Below are 24,470 nucleotides of genomic sequence, written 5' to 3' on the forward strand. Positions count from 1 at the left end.
GCTACGTAAAATATTCTTAGAGCTTAAGAAAACTCAACTCAGAATAATCAAAAAAAATATAGTAGGTATTTAATCCCACAGGTATAATAGTATTCCGTTTTGAAATTTTAACCGATTCAGTGTATTATGTTCCTGATTCAGCGAATCGATTTTTCATTCGTTTTAGTCATCGTTACACGTTATCGTTATCGTTAGCTGTTATACGTTATCGTTAACTAAAAGTACAAAAATCTCACATCTCTACAAACATCTGCTCTTTGAATTGAATAAAATTTCTTGAATTGTCAGTAGTGTCAAAAAGATATAGAAAATATTGTCAATAATTTATATTTATTGCATTTAATTTTTACAGAGCTTGCAATTAAACTGCCAATCATCTAAACTTGGCGAATTTTTTAAACTGACAACAAATTATAGGTTACACATAGTATGTGCTACTGAAACAGTAACACATTAACCCACAATGACTCAAAACAATAGGTACCCCATTTTATTTTTTATTTATTAATTTTAGTAAAAATTAACACTAAGATCCGAACATTTCTTTTATTTCATCAATCCTAAATATTGTTAAATATACTATCCAAAAGTAAGAGACATTTTACCGAATTTTATTTTAACATTTTTAATAAATAATATGACATGACATCTCTAGTGGTTTTAAAAACATGTTTACAAACAAAAATAATAAAGAAATGTGATAAATAATTGTCTAAATTGAATTAGAATTGTCCAAGAACTTTTGCAGAGTGGCTATTTTAGAGACCTCATCACCAAAGAATCATTCTATCTTGAGGAAGGTCATTACAATGAAATTAACACATCATTGCAAGGACACTCCTCAATTTTTAATTTTAGTGTAGTTTATTTTTTTTAATATTATGTTATTGATGTAGGTACATTGATACAGATCAAAATTATAGAACATTTAAAAAATAATTCAAATACAATAACCATAAAAAGCAAGAATGACACTGAAGAAGTGTTTTCAATATCTGTCTAAAGAATGGGTACACTCCTGCCATTACTTACCAAACAATTTTTACACATCGATGGTTAAATACTGAAAAAGTCAAAATCTACAACTTTTCAGGAGACAAAAAAACTTCGCTGCTTAGTATATATGGTTTATCTTTCTCTTCTTTCTTTTCTGTTGAAAAGTATGTTTTGGCATCTGTTTTCAAAGTAATAATTAAGTAAATACTGAGAAAAACAAACATGTAGTAAACAGCGAAGTTTTTTGTCTGTCCTGAAAAGTTGTAGGTTTTGACTTATGAAAACAACTGGTAAAATTCTCCAATGTGCCTTCAGTGGTCAACCGATGATGATGGTCCTGTTTAATACTCTTTGTTCTGTTATTGCCCTGACTTTCCCTAACATTATAAGTATGAGGAATTATGACTTGATTTAGTATTGTAGTTTGCTCGTTTTTCTGACCTACCTTTAAAATTCTGTTATCTTTACCCCTATTCTTAAAATGAAAGTCTAGGAAAGGAAGAAAAATTTATTATTTTTTATAAGTGTATTGTGTACTTATTGTTTCCTTAAAAAAATTTGGGTAGATTTAGAAAAAATTTCATAGTTTTCCACGTTGAAATGTGAAGGAGTGATTGATATTTCTACCCTGGTAATTTGGATAAAGGCGCTTATTAATATTTTGCACGACGGCGCCGAAGTTACTTGGCACGTCCCTGTGCATACGTTATGTTATTTAGCCGGTACCCGTTTAGTAGAATACCTTTTTCAGTTTCGTGCAAAGCTTCGATAAATATTCTTTCAGTGTAAAGATTGAAAATTAGAGGGGACAAAATGCAGCCCTGCCTCACTCCACGCATGATTTTCACTGGTGCATATTTGCATATTCGGTGTGTTCACCGTCAACTCTGAGGTTTGCAGTTTGATTCCAGTAAAGGTTTCTAATTATCTTCAGATCTTGGTTGTTAATTCCTGCTTATTTTAGTATTTGCATCATCTTGGCGTGTTGTACTCGATCAAACGCCTTCTCGTAATCAACCAGACATGCATATTCGTCACAATTGACGTCTCTGCATCTCTGGAATAAGACTTGTATTTAAAATCAGTCCATCAGTCCTTCTTACAATACTCCTGGGATCGAGATATTAAGAACTCTTGTCCTACTTTGTAGACATTTGTATATAAATATTACATATTTAAATTTAATTTTTAGAAATCGTTTGTAAATAATTATTAATATATGTGTTTTTTTATTTTTAAGGAAACGAGGCCGAAATCCTAAAGAAGATGAGATTGAATTCATGCCCTTATCAAAAAGAATAAATAACCTTCATATCAATGGTAGCATGCTCTTAGATAATGCTAGTCATCCCAGTACTATGAACTCTGCAGAATGGGGCCCCGGACCTCCAAATTACATCAACTACATTCCTGAGTCTCCACCTAGTTCTGATCAAAGCCTCGATTCCAATATTTTGCATTATCAACAAACGGAATACACGCCTGACTTGACAGAAGTACAGAATCCTCACTACTTTAAAATTAACAAGTTGCTTTTTGAGATGTATATTCAGAGAGTACAAAGAGGATGCCAAAATTGATAACCCTCGTTTATATTGTACATACCGATTGGGAATTTTCTCATGGTTGGTATTGGCCTTTAATGAGAGCGACAAAGAGACATGTATTTATTATACATTTAAAATGGGCTAGAAGATATACGACGGCAAAGCGAGGTAGCACGAACAACCCACTTCATGTCGTAGGTAGGGCTATCTCAGAACAGCGTTGCCAAAGTAGATTCAAAAAAGAAAATAACTAAGTAGAAAAAATTATAATATTTAACTTATTGTCTTCTTCTTCTTCTTTTTATATAGACATTACTCTGTCTGTTTTTCAATGTGCCTCCAGTAAGTTGTCATTCCATTTTTTCATGGTCTTCCCACTGGTCGTCTTCCTATTAAGGAACCGTCTCTCGCCGTCCTTACTACTCTATTTGTTGTCATTCGGCTTATGTGGTCGTTCCATTCTACTCTTCTGCTTTTCACCCAGTTATTAATGTTGTCCACCTTGCATCTCCTTCGTATATCTGCACTTCTAGCTCTATCCCACATCGTCTTACCATCGATTTTTCGCAATGTTTTCATCTCTGCTGTTTCTAGCATTCTTTTTGTCCTTTCTGTATCAGATCGTGTTTCTGCCGCGTATGTCATTATTGGTCTGATGACTGTTTTGTACATTCTGGCTTTCACTTCTTTTCCGATGTTTTTATTTCTCCATATTTTTTCATTCAGGCAACCTGCGGCTCTGTTTGCTTTATTCACCTGATCTTCCACTTTTGTTTCGAGCGTTTCGTAGCTGCATAGTGTGATGCCTAGATATTTAAACTCCATGACTTGTTCTATTATTTGACGCTCCAGCTCTAATTTACACCTTATTAGATCTGCTGTTATAACCATGCATTTAGTCTTTTTTGGGGAAATTAACATGTTAAATTTTCTAGCGGTTATATTAAATTCGTGCAGCATACGCTGTAAATCATCTTCACTTTGAGAGATTAGTATTGCGTCGTCTGCATAGCAGATTATTTTAAGTTGTTTTTCTCCCATTTGGTATCCTTTTTTTGTTCTTACTTTTTTTATTATTTCGTCCATGATCAGGTTGGACAACAGAGGACTCAGGGAATCTCCCTGTCTTATCCCATTGCCAGCTTCAATTGGGTCAGTTAGTTCATCATCTACATTTACTTTTATTGTGTTGTTCTGGTAGATATTTTCGATCGTTTTAATTATTCCTAGAGGTACCTCTCTTGCGTACAATAAATGGATAACATCCTTTAATTTGACCCTGTCGAATGCCTTCTTAAGGTCCACGAAACATAAGTATGCCGAAAGTATAACTTATTGTAAACAAGTGGGTTAAGTTAAATATTATAATTGTTTCTACTTTGTTATTTTCTTTTTAAATCTACTTTGGCAACGCTGTGCTGAGAAAGCCCTACCTACGACATGAAGTGGGTTGTTCGCGCAACCTCGCTTTGCCGGCGTATATCTTCTAGCCCGTTTTAAATGTATAATAAATACATGTCTCTTTTTCGCTCTCATTAAAGGGCGCAAACCAAGCATGAGAAAATTCCCAATCGGTATACCTATGTTTTGAATTAGAACAATAGTACACCTCTTGAGAGTTAATTGACATTATAATTACTCTAAAAGACTTATCGACTGTGTTGAGCTTAAAAATAAATATTAATTGTTTTATCATCGAAAAGTTTACTTGACGTAATTTTTAATTTTTTATTTTTCCCACAAATTTTAAATGGTAGGTAATTGCAATAGTATGAAAGCATCTTTACTATGATATTTTGTAAATAGTAGAAATTCTAGTGTACAATAATTGCTTACCACCTTTTTATCTGGTTAATATTATCCACAACGAGAAACTTTTAATATAGTGGGGTCTGAGCTATTACCTCCGATTTCGTTGAACCTCCATCGATTTGCATTAAAATTGGTGAGTGGTCAGAGGATATCTCAAGGAACAAAGGTGACATGGTGCCAACTTGCGCTTTTACCCTGGGGGTGGATGCCACCCCTTCTCGGGGGTGAAAATTATTTTATTAAAAATAACCCCATAATTCGATAGAGGGACAAATTTCAAGCAAAATTTGTTATATAAAGTTATTAAAATAAATCAAAACTTTTTAAGTTATTAAAGATCAAAGATTTTAATTTTTCTTGAGAAAAAATGCATGTTTTTAACCAATTTTTCATCAATAACTCAAAAAGTATAAGTTTTTACAAAAAAGTTATTATTATCAAAATTGAAGCTAATAAAAAATGAAATTAAACCTCTTACTAGAAAAACCTTTTAATGTTAACTAAAAATGAGTTATAGGTAATTGAATGTATATATTTTTCGGCAAGTAAAAAACTAAGTATTCAAACTGAAATAACGGGACATTGATGCATTTTATAATATAAACTTATTAAACATTTGTCAAAGCACTTAAAAATATCTATCAAATGAGCCCCCGAACATGTTGATAGCGTTAAAATTTATGCTCCAAAATTTTTTCAAAATTTATCTTTTAAAAAATTTTCCAAAAAATGTTATTGTTTTTTTTAATAACTTCGTTCGTGTTTACGATATCAGGTTCATCTAACAACTGTTTGAAAGTTAATTTTAAGTGATGTTTAAGAACGTTGAACCTAATCTTTTAAACCCCTTACTTTTTTAAAAATAAAAGGTTAAATGGCCGCGGTTGCATGGTTTCCACAGCAAAATTTAAGATTTAAACGTTTCTATCTCGGTTATTTTTTACCCTATAGAAATAGTAAAACAGGTAAAATATTTGGCACAGAAAAAACTAAAATTTGGTTATATAGGGTGTCTGCGTAACTTGGAACCATATGGGAAACTTTTTTAAGATCAATTTTACGAAAAAAAGTCATTCTTTATAAAGTGCTCTGCATAGTCTAAAACCTAAGATGCAATCATCAGATATCAAATTTTGTCAACAGTATACGAGGTATGTCAAAAAATATGAATTTTGCTCAAGAGCAAACTACCTTTATATTTCAAAATATCAAAAAATTTTAATATGAAAAGTTATTTGTAATTAAAATCCATATTCAAATATGCAATAACAGCCTTCTACTTGAAATAAAAAATTCTGAAATTTTCCTAAATTACCGATTCCGAACATTATTTTTATTTATTAGACATGTAATAACTCTTTTATTAATAATTTTAGGAAGAAAAGTTATTCTTCATAAAAATCTGTGCATGGTCTAAACCTCAAGACTCAACCATCAGTTATTTAAGTTTGTTAATTTTATACGAGGTGTGTCAAATAATATACATTTTCAATTTCTAAATTCTTTCTAAATTCATATTATTTGACACACCTCGTATAAAATTAACAAACTTGGATAACTGATGGTTGCATCTTGAGGTTTAGACCATGCACAGATTTTTATGAAGAATAACTTTTTTCCTAAAATTATTAATAAAAGAGTTATTACATGTCTAATAAATAAAAATGATGTTCGGAATCGGTAATTTAGGAAAATTTCAGAAATTTTTTTGTCAAGTAGAAGGCTGTTATTGCATATTTGAATATGGTTTTTAATTACAAATAACTTTTCATAATAAAATTTTTTGATATTTTGAAATATAAAGATAGTTTGCTCTTGAGCGAAATTCATATTTTTTGACATACCTCGTATACTGTTGACAAAATTTGATATCTGATGTTTGCATCTTAGGTTTTAGACTATGCAGAGCACTTTATAAAGAATGACTTTTTTTCGTAAAATTGATATTAAAAAAGTTTCTCATATGGTTCCAAGTTACGCAGACACCCTGTATATAATTTTTTACGTTAATTGAGTATTTTTGGAGTATTATCAAAAGAATATGAGAATTACAATAATTTTAAAAATTAAGATTTTTTTAAATTATATCTTTTTTCAAAAATATGCATTCTAAACCGGTCAAAATTATCGAAAACATTACTTATGCTAATATAAAGAAGTTCTTGTAAGAATTACTATAAATTTTAATTTTTGTTGAAATGGTATTTTTTATTTTTCACTTTTTCCTAAAAAATTCGGAACGGTTCTTTTATTTTCATTATAACTTACTTAATTTTGACGCTATTACCTTGTTCTGAAGCTCATTTGATAGGTATTCCGAAGTACTTTGACAAATGTTTAGCAGGAATATTTTATACATTGCATCGTTTTCCCGTTATTTAAGCTTGAATACTTAATTTGAGTACTCGTCGAAAAAAATACACATTAAATTGCCAATAACTCACTTTGAACTAACATTAGTTTAGTTCTTTATGTGAGGAATGTATTCAATTTTTTATTATCTTCAATTTCAGTAATAACAACTTTTTTTGTAAAAGCTTATAGTTTTTGATTTATACGTGAAAAACCGATTTAAAACATGCATTTTTTACGAAAAAATAAAATCGTTGGTCTTTAATAACTCAAAAAGTGTTGATTTATTGTAATAACTTTATACAGTGAGCATGTAAAGGTTGGAATAAATTCATTTTCTCAAGAACGGACGATTTTGGAATAAAATCCCGAAACAGGTCAATTTTTATTTTTAAATTACGACTTTTTGGCATATATATCATTCTAGTGACGTCACCCGTCTGGGCGTGATGACGTCATCGATGATTTTTTTAAATGAGAATAGGGGTCGTATGATAGCTCATTTGAAAGGTAATTCAATTCTTTATTCAGTAATATAAACATTAATATAATTATTTATACAGGGTGCCTAAAAAAAATTTTTTTTAATTAAATTTATTGACATAAAAAGAAGAATGTGTGTAATTTATTTAATTCAGAATACATTTTACTGCTATCAGAAAACAGAAAAAAATGTTTTTTGGCAAATAAATGTTGTTTTTTGCTTAAATTTAATATTAAAGCAGCCACCCACCAGCCTCGTGACAATTTAACATTTAATTTTAGCCAATATCAATGATTATTTTTCAAATATTCATTTTTTTCTGTTTTCTGAGAGCAGTAAAATGTATTTTGAATTGAATAAATTACATATATTCTTCTTTTTATGTCAATAAATTTAATCCAAAAAAAATTTTTTTGGACACCCTGTATAAATAATTATGTTAATGTTTATATTACTGAATAGATAATTGATTACCTTTCAAATGAGCTATCACACGACCACTATTCTCATTTAAAAAATCATCGATGACGTCATCACGCCCAGATGGGTGACGTCACTAGTATGATATATATGCCAAAAAGTCGTAATTTAAAAATAAAAATCGACCTGTTTCGGGATTTTTTTCCAAAATCGTCCATTCTCGAGAAAATGAATTTATTCCAACCTTTACGTGCTCTCTGTATAACAAATTTTGCTTATAATTTGTGCCTCTATCGACTTATGGTATTATTTTTAATAAAATAATTTTCACCCTCGAGAAGGGGCGGCATCCACCCCCAGGGTAAAAGCGCAAGTTGGCATAATGTCACTTTTGTTCCTTGAGGTATCCTCTAATTACTCACCAATTTCCATGAAAATCGGTGGAGGTTCAACGAAATCGGAGGTGAAAACCTTCAGTGACTGCACTAATATGCAATTGTATCACATAAGTAAAAATCGGGGCTAAGTGCCAAAAATCGAAGATATATTTTTAGTGTTTAAAGGTGGTATATGTGCCAAGCCCGATGCTGTATAAAGTGGGCTAACTTCACAACTGCTCAGAAAGTAGTTCTAATGAACGCCACAAGATCGTGTACGTGTGTAAATGATAGGCATCTTAAAGTAAAACCCGGGCGTTTCCACAAAACTAACATTTTGGTACTTAGCCCAGTTTTTTACTTATGTGCTACAATTATTAATTTCTTACTAATAATAGAGATGGACTCAATTTTAATATGGTTACTTTAAAATGTCTTTTTATTTTAAAACTATATATTTTTTTATTTTTATTTATCTATTTTTATTTTAATACTATACATATCGCACTCCTCGTCTAATTCGTATATCAGTTAAATGCTTTTCAATAATCAATAAAACATACACGCTAGAAATATTTTATCAACTAATGCTACATTCAACATTTCGTAGGAAAGGACACCGCACACATCTTATGGAAAACATAATATCACTAAAATGCAGTAAAATTTGGTATGAGCGACAATTTGAGTTTGAAATTAAGTTTATTGGCTATGTAGCTTATTTCCAAATAAAATAGTACCTACCTACCTAAATTATCATAAATAGAACAATTTTTTAAATTTTGTTTTACCAGTTTTTATTGAATCATTTTATAAACTTATCATTTCAAAAGTGGGAAAAGTAAATAATAATTGTCATATTTTTTTATTGATTTTTGAGTAATACCTACACTAAGAGGTACAGGTTGATGTTTTCAGACAACTCGTTCATTTAAGTAAAGTAAATTAACATTAACCGGTTTACATATTCCTGGGAATATATTTATATATACAGGGTGAGGCAGATAAAAGTCCTATTAGAAATATCTCGAGAACTAAAGGAAACAGAATCATGAAAATTGGAATGAAGGGGTTTTGAAGAGTGATCTCTTTAATGAAAATATTTTCATCGATTTAAGATAACTTCGTTTTTTTAAATGGAACATCCTGTATATTTTTACATTTTTGGATTTTCCTGGATGTCTTCTTTCTTAAAATATGAGGTTTTGTAAAAAATAATTACGTTTTTTTTTCTTAATTTCCTAGCAACATTCACACCCTGTAGAATTGTAGTAGTTTGACATCAAAAACTCTATTTATGTTCAAATGATTTTTAATATAGTCTACTATTGTTAAAAATTGTTAGTATAGCTAAATGCAGTGGCATTTAGTAGAAAGTGTTAGAAGGTAGTGCCAGAACTCGGGCAGCCGCCAAAATTTTTAGTGACGGATTCACGGTATTGTCAAAAAAGGTATACTTACAACAAAAACTGAACAAATATATGCGCGGATACTTTTATCTTATGTATCTTATGTTTATTGATCTGAGGTGCCAAGCAATTGTCCAACATTGATCAAAACAGTTCCCTAAATTAATTAATAATAAAAACCTCTTAACCTACCACCCGCATTTACTGCTGATAGTGCTTGAAGTTTGTTATTAAGATTTAGTCTCTATTTACCAATTTATAAAAATAATAATATTTCATTATTCACACACATGCACAAATTTTTGTAATGTCACTTTTAAAGTTTACGATATATGAAGTTCATTCTTCTATTTTTTGGTTGCAAAGTTTTCAATGCCTTTATTATTAAAATTATCAATACAATTTACAAAATGCTTTTCTGCAGATAGCATACCTAAAGCACTATGTTTTAACATCGAAAAACAGCGTTCTGCTTCAGATGTTGATATAGGAATGGTAACTAAAATACTTAAAAGTTTAATAGTTTCTTCAAATGTGCTTTTTAAGCCTTCCCTCTACAATAAAACCGATAGCGAAACAGCCCCAGAGGTAGTACTTAATTCGTTTCGCCAATACAGTACCTACTTCTAATTTAGTTTTAAATCGAGTTTTGTTTAAAAATTAAAATTGTCTCCATGTTTCATTAAGAAATGATTCGGAGAACTGATGCTTATAAACAGAAAACTTCTCCGACATAAATAAATTAGAAGCAACTAAATGTCCGGAGAAGGTAGACCTTTGAAAGATCTGGTACTTTGAATAATATGAACCTTTAAGTCGTTGTCTAATTCGGCGCTAAAATTGACCAGCTCCTTAAATATGCCTCTATTTCCTGAATTTTCTTTTTCGTCGTGACCTCTTAAAGCTAACTCGAAAGCTCCACAAAACCTTATAACATTTGTAGTTTTTTTTTAATATTTAAAAAAAAATATTCTTAAAAATTTAAATTTCTTAAAAAAATTGTTAAGATACTAATCTTCATTGTCAATTAATAAATTAAATTTAAGAAATAATCAAAATATTATTTATACTACACATTACACCCACGATCATGATGCCCTAAAAGTTTAATTATAAATACAAAACTTTTTAACAGAAAATATACATAATACAAGCGACAAACCAGCACGTAAAGAAACTCAACCTCGTGCCCGGCACAGAGATTCACATGTTGTTCGGTGGTACTGACTTTGGCACGAAGGAGAGATTCTCCTGTCGTATAATCTCCGCTGTGGCAGGGATTGTATTACGCCCATAGTTGCCATATTTTATATAATTTATGAAGATCAAAAGAAATACACACAAAAAAATTAACAGGAATTAAAAAGTTATGAAGATAAAAAATATGTTTCTGCATAGTTAGCAAGGTAGTGCCATGGCTCTATGGCACTACCTCACGGGCCGCCACTGGCTAAATGTTGAATTGTACTATGCAGGGTTGGTCGAAACTCGGAAAGAGTATTTTCTGAGTTTTCTTAAATGGAACACCCTATATTTTATTATTGTAATGAAGTGATATTTTATGCTACTTTTTTATTTCTTAAGCATTCCCTATAGCTAACTGCTTTAAGTTGTGAGTTATTGGTGATTCAAGCCAAACATTAATTTCAACAAAAAATACGTGAAATTTTATTAGGTTGGCCGTGAAAATATTCAATCACAAATAATTTTTCGGAAATAAATACATATTAATCTAGACTGATCTTTAAAATTGCCAATAATGGTTGAGCTATCAAAATACATACGTAGTTAACATTCTTGGCGCGATTAACAATTAAGCACAAATTAAAGCATTTAGATATAGGGAATGCTTAAGAAATAAAAAAGTACCATAAAATGTCTTTTTATTGCAATACTAAAATACAGGGTGTTTCATTTAAGAAAATTCAAAAAATCCTCATTCCGAGTTTCGACCAACCCTGTATACTAAAATTTAACGTTTAGCTATATTCTTTTTCTCATGATCATCTTTCAGTGCGTCACAGTTTTTCGATTTCTCTCTAACGCATTAAATTGTATGTGACAGAAAAAAAGGCACGTCTGGGAATACTTCGGTAATTATTCTAGTTCGGTGATTATTCTAGTTGTCGATAGATGGCGCCATAATCAAAAAAGAATTATTTATTAAATAAAATAATAATATTATCAATATAATCTGTACAATTTATAAGACTATACAAATGAAAGAAAATACCATTTTATAAATGCAATAGACACAATTGATTTGGTTTTATTCCAAATTGAAAATAAAATTTGACAACTGTCAGATTTAACTAAAATGTCGCGTTAGAATAAATGTCATAAATGTGTATTATCACGGACTTACCTTTTTTTCTATAATTTGTGACGCACTGAAAAATGTTCATGAAAAGGAGAATACTAATAATTTTTAATAATAGTAGACTATATTAAAAATCATTTTAACATAAATAGAGTTTTTGATATCCAACTACTACAATTCTACAGGGTGTGAAAGTTGCTACGAAATTAATAAAAAAACCTAAGTAATTAGCTTTTAAACTACCCTGTATAACATTACAAAACCGCATATTTTAAGAAAGAAGACATCGAGTAGAATCTAAAAATGTAAAAATATACAGGGTGTCCCATTAAAAAAAACGAAATTTAAAGCAACTTCCGGTATAACCGGAAGTGGCAAATTGATGAAAATATTTTCATTAAATAGATCACCCTTCAAAACCCCTTCATTCCAATTTTTATGATTCTGTTGCCTTTAGTTCTCTAAATATTTCTAATAGGCCAGTTATCTGCCTCACCCTATATAAGCAGTGGGGTTCCTACGGTCTCCTCCGCATACCACATTTCGCTCGCCATCATTTTCTATCCACCCATTCGTTTTCTTCAATAGCTCTATCTGCCATAGACTGTTCTATGCCTTTATTCCATGTTTCTGTAGGCCTTCCTCTTCTTCTATTTATGGGTGTGTAATTTAATGCTCTTTTTGGCCCATTTTTCCTTTGACATCCTCATAACATGACCATACCATAGCAATTTCTTTGTTTCTAAATATGGTCAACCGTGGATTATACACTCTTTGTCCGTCGTCTTATTTCCTCATTTGGTACCTACGTGTTCTAATCTAGATACCCTGCATGCTCTACGTAAGTAATCCATCTCCGCTATTTCTATATTTTTTCTTTCCTTCCCTGTGAGTTTGCCAACACTCTGCTCCATAAGTTATAATAGGTTCCACAATTGTTCTGTAGATTGTTAATTTTGTGTCCAGATTCACCTTGTTAGACCCTAGTAGACCATTTAAAATACGAGTTGCTTTCTTTCCTTGCTGTATCCTATGCTATATGTCTCTTTTTGTAGTTCCCTCTTCTGATATTATGCTTCCTAAATATCTATATTCCTTACATTTTCTTATACTTCTTAACTTTAGTTCCGGATCTTCCGTTTCCGCTCCTATTCTCAAATATTCCGTTTTCTCCATGTTCACACATAGTCCCCATTTTTCATATTCGATCTGTAACTTTCTTAGCATTTAATCCATATCATGTTCATCGTTGGCCAGAATTACTTGGTCATTAGCAAAAAACAAAGTTGTTAAGCAGTTTTCGTCAATCATTATTCCCACCCCAGCAACTGTTTTCCTCCATTGCTCCAGAGCTTTCTGGATGTATATTTTAAATAGTGTTGGCGATACGCAGCACCCTTGCCTTAACCCTTTTGTAACAGGGAATGGTTTCGACATAGATTTTCCATGTCTAATACAGCTTTTCGGGTTTTGATACATATTTTGAATTGCTCGCACATATGCTTCACTTATGCCTATCGTCGTCAAAATTTCAAAGAGTTTCTTTAAAAGTACCGTGTCGTAGGCTTTTTCCAGATCAATAAATGTTAGGTGAGTAGACAGATTCCTTGTTTTTCTTTTCTCTATTACTTGTTGCATCACGAATTTGTTATCTGCGCACGATCTACCGGCGCAAAAACCACTTTGTTCTTCCATGTCCTGAATTTCTAATTACACCCTTTTCTTTCAATTACCTAAATTACTGATATGCTTCACATATCTCTTATAATATTTTAGTTCATAAAATCTACCTTTGTGTTCTGAAAATAACTTTATCTTGTAAATCTAATATGCGTAACTATGTTTTAAAGGTATGTGTATCAGTAGCTTCTCAATTATATCAACAGTGGTTGGGTGAGCAAACAAAGTGCCGACTCCACTAATAAAGGTTGGCTATTCGCGGTGTGCAAGTACTTGGAAGGGAAACGAGAAACGACCGTGCGCGAGTCGCGGAGAAATATTGCAACTATCTTAAATAATTCTGAAATTGTCAAATTGACGTATATTTCATACCTTCTGTCAGTGAAGCAGAAAAATTATATATTGCTCCACAATATTGATATGATATGCAATTATTATATAAAGGTAAATTTAAATAATTCTATTTTGCTTGCAGTACTGCATTTTAATAACTAATTTTATTTACTACATACAATTGTTTACGTTTTGATAGCCTAACCTGAATCTTATTTTTTCTTCTTATTATTTTTTTGGGCTATGGCCTTGACAATTATCCAGTAACCAGGACTAATATAATTGGCCAATATAATTAAAAGTGCGAATAAAGTTGCAGAGCGTAGAAATAGGGGTCGCTTTGCCGAACTTGCACGGTCCCAATACAAATGCAAATGCTTCTCCATCTTCTAGTTTTCTTAAAAGCGTCTGTGTGTTTAACCCGGTCCAGTCGCGAATGTTTTTCAGCCAGGATATTTGTCATCTACCAGGACCTCGTTCTCCTTCGGTTTTCCCTGCATAATCAGCTGCAACAACTCGTTATTTCGATCATTTTAGGTATGAGCCCCAAATATACTGTCTTTATCCTTTTAATGGTGGTCAAAAGTCTTCTTCCTATTCTGAGCAATACCATTTCGTTCGTAATATTATTAGTCGTATTACGTTCTCATAAAACGCCATATCTCAAAAGCTTCCCGTTTTCCGAAGAATACTTTTCCGAAGGTTTTTGGTGCGCTGAACTGAGCTCCAAGTTGTCCAATTGGCTGTTTTTTTTTTCATATGTATTGGAATCGAACCTGTAAACAATATGAGGTAAAATAACCACTATTCCAATCTTTGAAATTGTATTTATTTTGTAATTATCTGTATTTATTTATAATTCATAGGATCCTAGTTTACCTTAGATTTTTAATACCTTTATTCATACTGTTAAATCTTAAAATGTAAGTTTTAAATAATAAACATATTAAATATTTTTTTCTATTCTCATACTTTAATATATCAATTATGATTTCACTACGTGTATCATAATGAGCTTCATTATGTTACAGATTTTGATTACGATATAGATTTTTAACCAATAGAATCGCGATATGGCATTCGCGATGAAGTTTTTAACGGTAAAATATTGCAAAACCTCTAAATTTTAAAGAACCGCTTGGATTGACATGAAATTTGGCATACACATAGCTAACAAGTCAAAGAAAAAAGTGATATTGTGCCGATGTGTGCTTTTGCCCGGGGGTGAGTTTTACCCCTTCTCAGAGGTGAAAAAATATACGTCCAAAATAAGTCCGGAATTCGATAAATTGACTAATTCTAAGCAACTATTGTTTTATAGAGTTTTTTCACCAACTCAATACTTTTCGAGTTATTTGCGAGTGAATATGTTCATTTTTCAACAAAATAACCACGGTTTTAGACGGTTTTTCGTAAATAACTCAAAAAGTAAGTCTTTTGTCCAAAAAAAATATTCTTAGCAAAAATATAGCCTGTAAAAGACTGAAAAAAAAATGGTGTATGTATTAGGTATTTAGACCTAGTAGAAGCAGACTTATAGCTAATGAAAAATAGGTTCATATTAATTTTTCAAATTCCAAATCGAATATTTTAACGTGAAATAACCAAAAAATGAAGCACTTTTTGGGGAAAACTCATTTCAACTTTTTTAAAGTGTTTAAAAAAAAGCTTTATTTTTGTTTTATAAAAAAAATTTTAGCACCAAAAGCTACGCTCATAATAAAGTTGGTCCTTTTTTTGTTGGTAAAAAAATCGGGAAAATCACCCCCTAATTAGCATCTCAAATGAACTTATTCGTTACCATTTCACAAGTTGCTTTACTGGTGTATGTATTGTTTATACGATCTGTAAGTTTCATCGGTTCAAAGGTCTTCATTCATTTTTGAAAGGGCTTCAACGAGTCACTAATCACGAGTGTATGCAAAAAACTCCAAACCTTAACCAATCTTTGTCTTACAGAAAAACAAAAAAATACAAGATTTTCAGAAAAGTAAAGCCGACTTTTTTTGTTGTTTGAGATTTTTGGTACCTCTAATAACTTTTAAGTTATTTTGAAAAAAATAATTTTTTCAAAAGTAAAAATTTTTAAAATTTAATTTTAAAACTATTTTTTTTCAAAAATAAGCACGTTGAATCGATGAAACTTACAGATCATATAAACATAACATAAATAAAGGATATTGTGAAGCGGTAACGATTAATTTCATTTAAGTTGCTAAATAGGGGGTGATTTTCCCGATTTCTTTTTTGTCAAAACAAAAGGGACCAACTGTATTTTGAGCGTAACTTGCTTACGTTCCATGCTAGATTTTTTTATAAAAACGGAAATAAAACGTTGTAATGAGCATTCTCCAAAAAAACGTTTTTTTTTTGGTTATTTCACGTTGAAGTATTCTATTTGGAATTTGGCGAATATGAACCTATTTTTCTTTAGCCCTAACTCTGCTCCTACTAGGTCTAGAGACTTCATGCATACACCATATTTTTCACATATATATTTTTGCTAAAAATGTTTGTTTTTACATAAAATACTTTTTGAATTATTTCTATGATGATAACTGGTAAACCAGTCATCATCATCACTATTTTTTTTATTTTTTTTTTAATAGAAAATATACATATATATCTACGTAAGAAGCAAAACGGAAGTGAAGGTTCAGGCAAAAAACAGAACTCATCACCAACGGCGTAACCAGGATGATCTTAAGGGGGGTTACAACTACATACTGGAGGGTTTCTGGAAGTGTGGAATACGAATACTGCCAATTTAAGCTTAAAGTACATCCCACTAGGGGGGGTTATAACCCCCTGGTTATGCCACTGCTCATCGGAATAAAAATTGCAATGAGACAGGAAGAGTCTTTAAGTTAAATAACATTTAACTTTATATTGGATGAGGTGATAATACAAGAGGATACAAGTAAGACATAAGAAAATAAAAGATAGTTAGATGGTGCTACATTATTTTAACATGCAGACTTTAAGGGGATGGGTACGTATTTTCGGCTGCAATGGTATTTAAATGGGGAAGTCCATGAGAACTTCTATAATGTTTATTTTAATAAGTTACAGGGGTGAAAAACTAAGAGAAAATATAGGGTGATTTTTAATTTCAAATATCTCATTCAAAAGAAACTTTTTATTCATTCTAAGAGACTTTCGGCCCTCGTTAATAAAGTAATCTTTCATTCTGCGTTCAAATTTTTCAAAGATACTTATATAGTTTTCTCAGGATTCGAAAAAAATGATTACATTTAAAATACATTGAAAATTTTGACAGGCGTCAAAATGTTCCTTTCCTCTTAATTCAATATGAAAATATCGAAATAAAAGAACAACAATAAGATAATTAATTCGAGGGCGCTTATTCTAACAGATATCGAAATTTATAAAATTAACATTTTAAGAGGAATATAAAATGAATTCAAAAGTATTTTAAAATTAATTTAATATATCTGGAATAATATTTGGAGATCAATATTTTTTATGAGAATAAAATAAGCTCAACTTCCAGATAATTAGGCATTCCAATGAAACGTCAAACATGGCCGGGTGTGGACAAAATCTAACCTTACATCGACAATAATTTGTAAAGAAAATCCTGTTTGGTTGTTTTTTTTTTATGTTAATTGTGTAGGGAAATCTGCGAAATTGTGATAACAAATTAAATATGAAGTGGTTTATCGCCTACAGAACTGAATTATCCCATATTAGTTACCAGTTTGTGTCAATAGCTACTATGGGATAATTCAGTTCTGTAGGCGATAAACTAGTTTATATTTACTTGCTATCACAATTTCGGTGCACAATTAACAATAAAAAACAAAACCAAACAGGATATTCTTTACAAAAACTGATGTAAACCATATATTACTAAATTTTTGCCCACTGCCGGCCATATTATATCACGTGATTTGGAATGCATGGTCAATTGACCATTCCAAATCACGTGATATAATATGGCCGGCAGTGGGCAAAAATTTAATAATATCGGGTTTACATCAGTTTTTGTAAAGAATGTCCTGTTTGGTTTTGTTTTTTATTGTTAATTGTGCACCGAAATTGTGATAGCAAATAAATATAAACTAGTTTATCGCCTTCATAACTGAATTATCCCATAGTAGTTATTGACACAAACTGGTAACTAATATGGGATAATTCAGTTCTGTAGGCGATAAACCACTTCATATTTAATTTGTTATCACAATTTCGCAGATTTCCCTACACAATTAACATAAAAAAAACAACCAAACAGGATTTTCTTTACAAATTAATCTCGATGTAAGGTTAGATTTTGCCCACACCCGGCCATGTTTGACGTTTCATTGGAATGCCTAATTGTTTCAAAAATATGAAAATATTATTTATTTGACATATTGGTCGGACTATTAGACATGCCCGTTATTGATCTTTCGATTTTACAATCGATTTAAGTTTGAACAGCTGCATCTTGCACACATCGATCATGAAGAATCGGAATGAATTGAATTTCTCACATGTAGAATGTAGAGGTAAATTTTGTTAATTCTCAACAATATAAGAAAAAGTGATTAATTAATTTAAATATTTATGTGATTCAATTAATCAACAAACTCGTAAGTATATTTGTCTTAAATTAGATGTATATAACGATTTAAAAGTATGTAATTTAAAAATGTAAATAAAATACACTTAATACTAGTAATGTCTACTAAACCAACTTGCTACAAATGAGTAACCGTTCTGTCAATTTTTTTTGTGTGAAAGTGTAAATCTTTTAAAGGTGGCGTGTGTGTAAATCTGGCGTGTGTTGGATTCAGAGTAAACGGAGTACATCCGAACGCAGTTTTCCCTCTGGGGGTCTTGCTTCCGGATGCATTCGTGTTACTGTCTACGTCTTTCCAGACCGTTCTCTCGCGCGCGTAGCCTCCCTTTGTCTACTCTTTTGTTTTTCTCTTTGTTGCTTATGTTTACCCCTGGTGTCTCCCTCTTTCAGTAATCTCTTTCCTTTTAACAAGTTTTGTCACAGCCTCTAGCACTGCTTTAACCTCCCTTTCCCTCCTTGTCACTATGTTCATAAAATTGTGTGCTCCTTAGATGCCTACTTTTGCTTATATTTCCTAGCTTATATGCTCTGTCGTCATTAAACTTTCTGCATGCGAACACACAGTGTTCTGTTGTCTACTCCACAATCTATACAACTTTACAACTACCATAATATTGCCTTGCCTATCCTCTCGAGATATGCTCTAAATGATCCATGTCCCGTAAGGAATTGCGTGAAGAAGTAGTTCGACTTTCATATTTTCACTTCACCCACTCCTCCTCGACAGGGATCAGAGTCCTTGTCCATGCAGCCCTCCGCTCGTTTTCCCACTCTTCCTGTCACTTTGTGATGGTTTCTCTCCTTTCTTCTGTCTTCTCCTGGTTACTCTTGCCGTATGTTTTGGCTCTCTCTCTTTTACGTGCAGGTGTATTGGTGGTACCACAGCTATAACTTGTAGGGCTACCGTCGAGGTCTTTCTGTAGGCACACACGGCCCTTGATAGGGCTTTTCTTTGAGCTTTCTCTTAAATGTTTTTGTACTTTTTTTTGTTCATTACTGGATGCCACACCGGTGCCACATATAGAATTGTGGAGTAAACCAGTTCCATTAGGATCCTTCTTTTTCCCGTAACTGGACCTCCTATATTGGGCATGATTATTGCCAATGTTGTTGCTCTCTGTTCTGCCTTGTGTGCAGCATATCTGACATGTTCGACAAATATCTGCTTACTTTCCAGCATCACTCCTAAGTATCTCACCTTTTTGGTCGGCATTATTCTTTCTCCTTCGAGTGTGAAGTAGATATGCTCTGTGTCTCTAGGTCCTTTTAATATCAAAGCTTCCGTTTTGTGTGTAGCGAGTGTCAACTCTCGATCATTCAGCCACGTTTTCACCCTTTCCATTACAGCATTAGCCGTGTTCACTGTGAGTCTGTTTTTGTTGTGCTCTTTTGTTGTACATCCGCGTAAGCTAGCCTGTGTCCTTTCTCCTAGATCCTCTTCTAGTATGTCATTGTAGAGGATGTTTCAGAGAAACGGTCCTAGGTCCGAGCCTTGTAGCACCCCCGTCGATGTCTTCATAACATATCCCGTTCTGTAAAATTAAGAGTTATCGACTAGTTTAATTTTTTAATTAATGTTTTATAGCAATAAAAGTAATTTTTCGTGTTTTCCTTTCAGCGTCAGTATGAGATTCACTTCTGCACGGAAATTAAAATCTCTCATCACAGTTGCTTTGGGTGGATATATCAGCTTCTCCGCATTAACTTACTACAAAAATAGAAATGCCTTTTATAGAGATATGGTTATGCCTTTGGTTCATTTACTAGATCCTGAAAGAGCGCACAACCTAGCTGTATTCGTAAGTCAGTATAGATTACTCCCTAAATCCAATTATGATGATCCATCATCTTTAAACGTAGCTATTTTTCAAAAAGAATTCACTAATCCTATAGGTATAGCAGCTGGATTTGATAAAGATGCGAAAGCTGTGCTAGGACTTAAAGATATCGGATTTGGATTCGTTGAAATAGGCTCAGTGACTCCCAATCCTCAACCGGGTAATGAGAAACCACGGGTTTTTAGACTTCCAGAAGATTCTGCAGTCATAAACAGATACGGCTTTAATAGTGAGGGCCATGATACTGTTCTACAAAGGATTCAACGCATAAGAAGTAGTAAGGAAAATGTTATCATAGGTGTAAACTTAGGTAAAAATAAAACATCAGATGATGCAGTAGGTGACTATGTAAAAGGAATTGAAAAATTTGGACCGTTTTGTGATTATTTGGTAATAAATATTAGTAGCCCCAACACACCAGGTCTTCGAAGCATGCAAAATAAAGACGTATTAAAAGCACTTTTAAGCTCAACCATAGCGGCTAGAAATAATTTGAAGATGGACAGTAAACCACCTTTATTACTAAAATTAGCACCTGATTTAAATACGGAAGAGAAAAAAGATATAGCTGAAGTTCTTAAACAAACAGCTTGTAGAGTAGATGGACTTATCATTAGTAACACAACAATAGATAGACCGGATTATTTGCTATCCACTAACAAGAAAGAGACTGGTGGACTGAGTGGAAAACCCTTGAAGGAAAAATCCACGGAAATGATTAAAGAAATGAAAAGATTGACTAACTTGCCCATTATTGGGGTAGGAGGTATCTGTACTGGTGCAGATGCTTACGAAAAAATCAAAGCTGGTGCAAATTTGGTTCAAATTTATACCTCTATGGTATACGAAGGGCCTGAGATTGTAAGTCAAATAAAAAAGGACTTGGACAAGTTGATTACTGCAGATGGGTTTAATAACATTACAGAGGCTGTTGGCAAGTCTGTTTAATCTGTAGCTACATAAATGAGTCACATTTTTCAATTACTTTGAAGTTACACATGATACTTTTGATTTAGAATTTTTTTTATGTGGTACATACTTTTCAGTTATTTGGTACAGAAATTCGGCGAAGTCATAAATCACATAAAAAATGTTATCTTTTTACATAAACAACTTAAAATAGTCTTTATATTTAAGTGTATAATTTATGAACGATTTTGAAATGGGCTGTGTTTTATAAATGTATTTACTGATGGAAATATCTTGTTTGTTAGGTCTTTTGTTTTAATTTTTTAATGCCAAAATAATATTTTGTATTACTTTTATGTTAAAAGTTATTGTTATTAATCATAAAATAAATCAAATTTATAACTGTCAACTTGTTTTCATTAACTGAACATATCTATCCTGTGTCGGACAATATACAGTGAGGACGTTTGAGTTTGAGTTAGAATAAATTCATTATCTCTAGAATGAATTTGGAGAGAAAACCTGAGACTATTTTTTTTTTTTAATTATGACTTTTTGGTGTATATACTATACTAGTGACGTCATCCATCTGGGCGTGATGACGTAATCGATGATTTTTTAAATGAGAGTAGGGGTTGTGTGATAGCTCATTTGAAAGGTTATGTAATTCTCTATTCAGCAATATAAACATCAACCTTAATTCTTTAACCTGGGGAAAAAGGAATAAATCCTTTTTCCCCATTCAAAAGTAGGTTTTACATTTATTTTAAATTTAAATACTTCTACACAATTTATATATACATACACATAATAAATATACGTACAAAATTTATTTCGCCGAAGAGATGACGGTCGCGAAATAAATCCTTTTTCCCTGTCCAAAAATAGGTTTTACATTTATTTTAAATTAAAATACTTTTACACAATTTATATATACATAATACATATACATACAAAATTTATTTCGCCGAAGAGATGACGGTCGCGAAATAAATCCTTTTTTCCCCATCCAAAAGTAGGTTTTACATTTATTTTAAATTTAAATACTTCTATACAATTTATATATACATAAACATAATAAATAAACGTACAAAATTTATTTCGCCGGAGAGATGACGGTCGCGAAATAAATTGTTTTTCCCCATCCAAACATAGGTTTTATATTTATTTTGAATTTAAATACTTCTACACAATTTATATATACATACACATAATAAATATACGTACAAAATTTATTTCGCCGAAGAGATGACGGTCGCGAAATAAATCCTTTTTCCCTAGCCAAAAATAGGTTTTACATTTATTTTAAATTAAAATACTTCTACGCAATTTATATATACATACACATAATACATATACGTACAAAATTTATTTCGCCGAAGAGATGACGGTCGCGAAATAAATCCTTTTTTCCCCATCCAAAAGTAGGTTTTACATTTATTTTAAATTTAAATACTTCTACACAATTTATATATACATACATATAATAAATATACGTACAAAATTTATTTCTCCGAAGAGATGAAGGTCGCGTAATAAATTCTTTTTCCCCATCCAAAAATAGGTTTTACATTTATTTTGAATTTAAATACTTCTATACAATTTATATTTACATTATACATACACATAATATATATACGTACAAAATTTATTTTGTAAAATAGGAAATGGTTGAATGCTCGAATATATGAATTTTACAAAGTTAAATGCAGATATCGAGCACTGAATTTATTTAATCTTGCCCAAGTATACTTTCGCTATCTAGAGCATCTTCAGGGGCATTTCGTCAATAAAAATGAAGGTACCCTCGAATGTCATTTATTTTGAAAAATAGTTTTGTGGCAACTTAAATTAACATATAACTACGAATACACTTAACAAAGGACAAACAGATAAAATTTGAGTGCCGGGTATCTCTAAGGTTCTACATTGTTAAAAGATGAAAGTAGAATGACATTCTACTTTTAATAAGTTATCAGTAATACATTTGGCAAAGAAAAACGTTTGAAAAAATTAAAAGCTACTTTAAGCAAAATATTTCTAATAATTAATTACATGAGGTGTTCAAAATTACCTCTCCTAACACATTTATGCACGCCTAAAAACGATCATTGAATGAGCTACTTTACACTACGAAGCATTTGTAAATTAGCACATCGAAATAAACTTTGTATTCTATTTTCATCTCATCTCTTGTTGTTGGAGATATTTTATAAACTTCATTATTAACGTAACCCCAAAAAAATCAGTCCAGTTTATTAAATTCTGGTGATCTGGGTGGCCACGCTACTGGTCCATTAATTGGTGGCAAGCTACGAGAAGTTAACAGGATTTCGAATATAAAATAAAATATAGGGTGTTCCATTTAAAAAATCATAAGTTTGGTCTGCCACTGTGTTATTGAACGCCCTGTAACATTCTTACTAATTTTGTAATGTGAAGCTTAAAGTTGGCTACAATTTTTGTTATTAACTTTTATTGCTATCTATTACTATAGCGTATCTATAGGGCTTTTCATTCACAGTCATTTGTTTAGAGCTTCTGTCATATATGTCGTATAATCCGTGTATGTAATATTATACACAGATTATATAACGAAAGATAAAGTTTCACTGCAGCATCCATTTGGCTTGCAAATTGTAGAAGCCTTGGAGGTGTCACTAGGGAAATTTACCATTAAGTTTTCAATTTAAAAATCTTTTAGTAATATTTTTAATATTTTTCAATATTATTAATGTTGCTATTAGGATTGAGAAACTTTATCTTTCAATTGCCAGATGACGCTAGTCACCTAATCCATTCACGTCAGTTGCAGTGTGGGACTCATATGTGTCGAAAAATTTACTGGATTAGAGAAAGCAACCTATGCATTATCTGAAGAGCCTCTAACAAGAGGTGAAATCGTCGATAAGAGTGCTGGTTGTGCTCTCTAATCTAAGTAAAAATTAAGACATTTTTGGTCTCGCATTGCAACTGAATAAAAATGGTATACATTTTTATTTTTTAGATTATATAACATATGTGCCCGATCCTAGCTTGCGTGGGGGAGGAGCTCTGAACTGAGTAGGGGCTCTTCAGTACTTCACGGAAGACGAATTGGGGAGAGGGATGTCCTCAACCCCGACACGGCGCGTCCCAATGGCTGATAGGGAACGTTCCTGTAGATATGCAGGACAGGTACGAATAAGGTTAAACCGAATAAGTACCCGCGGATCAACTGAGGGCATGACATAGGGCAGCAGGCACGTCATTATTGCGCTGGGGCTGTGTGATTCATACAGGTCTGCTGTAAAATACTCACAGGCGGCAACTACATCTTAGTTCCACCGGCTGTGATAATGCGATCAGGCAGGCAATGGGAAACCACCTGATTATCTTCCCAGAGAGCGTTATGAAATGACGACTAGG

The 24,470-nt window shown here is 31.9% G+C and overlaps 2 protein-coding genes across 2 annotated transcripts; both read left to right on the top strand.

Moving 5' to 3' along the window:
* The first annotated feature begins 225 nt into the window (after window positions 1–225).
* Window positions 226–4,245, top strand: LOC114339156 (uncharacterized). Its single transcript, XM_028289791.2, has 2 exons — window positions 226–480; window positions 2,237–4,245. Exons 1-2 carry the CDS (start codon window positions 464–466, stop codon window positions 2,574–2,576), a joined length of 357 nt encoding a protein of 118 aa, XP_028145592.1. The 5' UTR covers window positions 226–463; the 3' UTR covers window positions 2,577–4,245.
* Window positions 4,246–18,183: 13,938 nt separating this feature from the next.
* On the top strand, window positions 18,184–21,471 carry LOC114339147 (dihydroorotate dehydrogenase (quinone), mitochondrial). The gene is made up of 2 exons (XM_028289781.2): window positions 18,184–18,325; window positions 19,934–21,471. Exon 2 carries the CDS (start codon window positions 19,941–19,943, stop codon window positions 21,099–21,101), a length of 1,161 nt encoding a protein of 386 aa, XP_028145582.2. The 5' UTR covers window positions 18,184–18,325; window positions 19,934–19,940; the 3' UTR covers window positions 21,102–21,471.
* The last annotated feature ends 2,999 nt before the right edge of the window (window positions 21,472–24,470 follow it).

This window comes from Diabrotica virgifera, chromosome 5, assembly GCF_917563875.1.
Source record: "Diabrotica virgifera virgifera chromosome 5, PGI_DIABVI_V3a".
NCBI lineage: Eukaryota > Metazoa > Arthropoda > Insecta > Coleoptera > Chrysomelidae > Diabrotica > Diabrotica virgifera.

Bases quoted from the DNA above. Each gene is read 5' to 3' on its own strand.
- LOC114339147 (XM_028289781.2), top strand. From the start codon at position 19,941: ATGAGATTCACTTCTGCACGGAAATTAAAATCTCTCATCACAGTTGCT.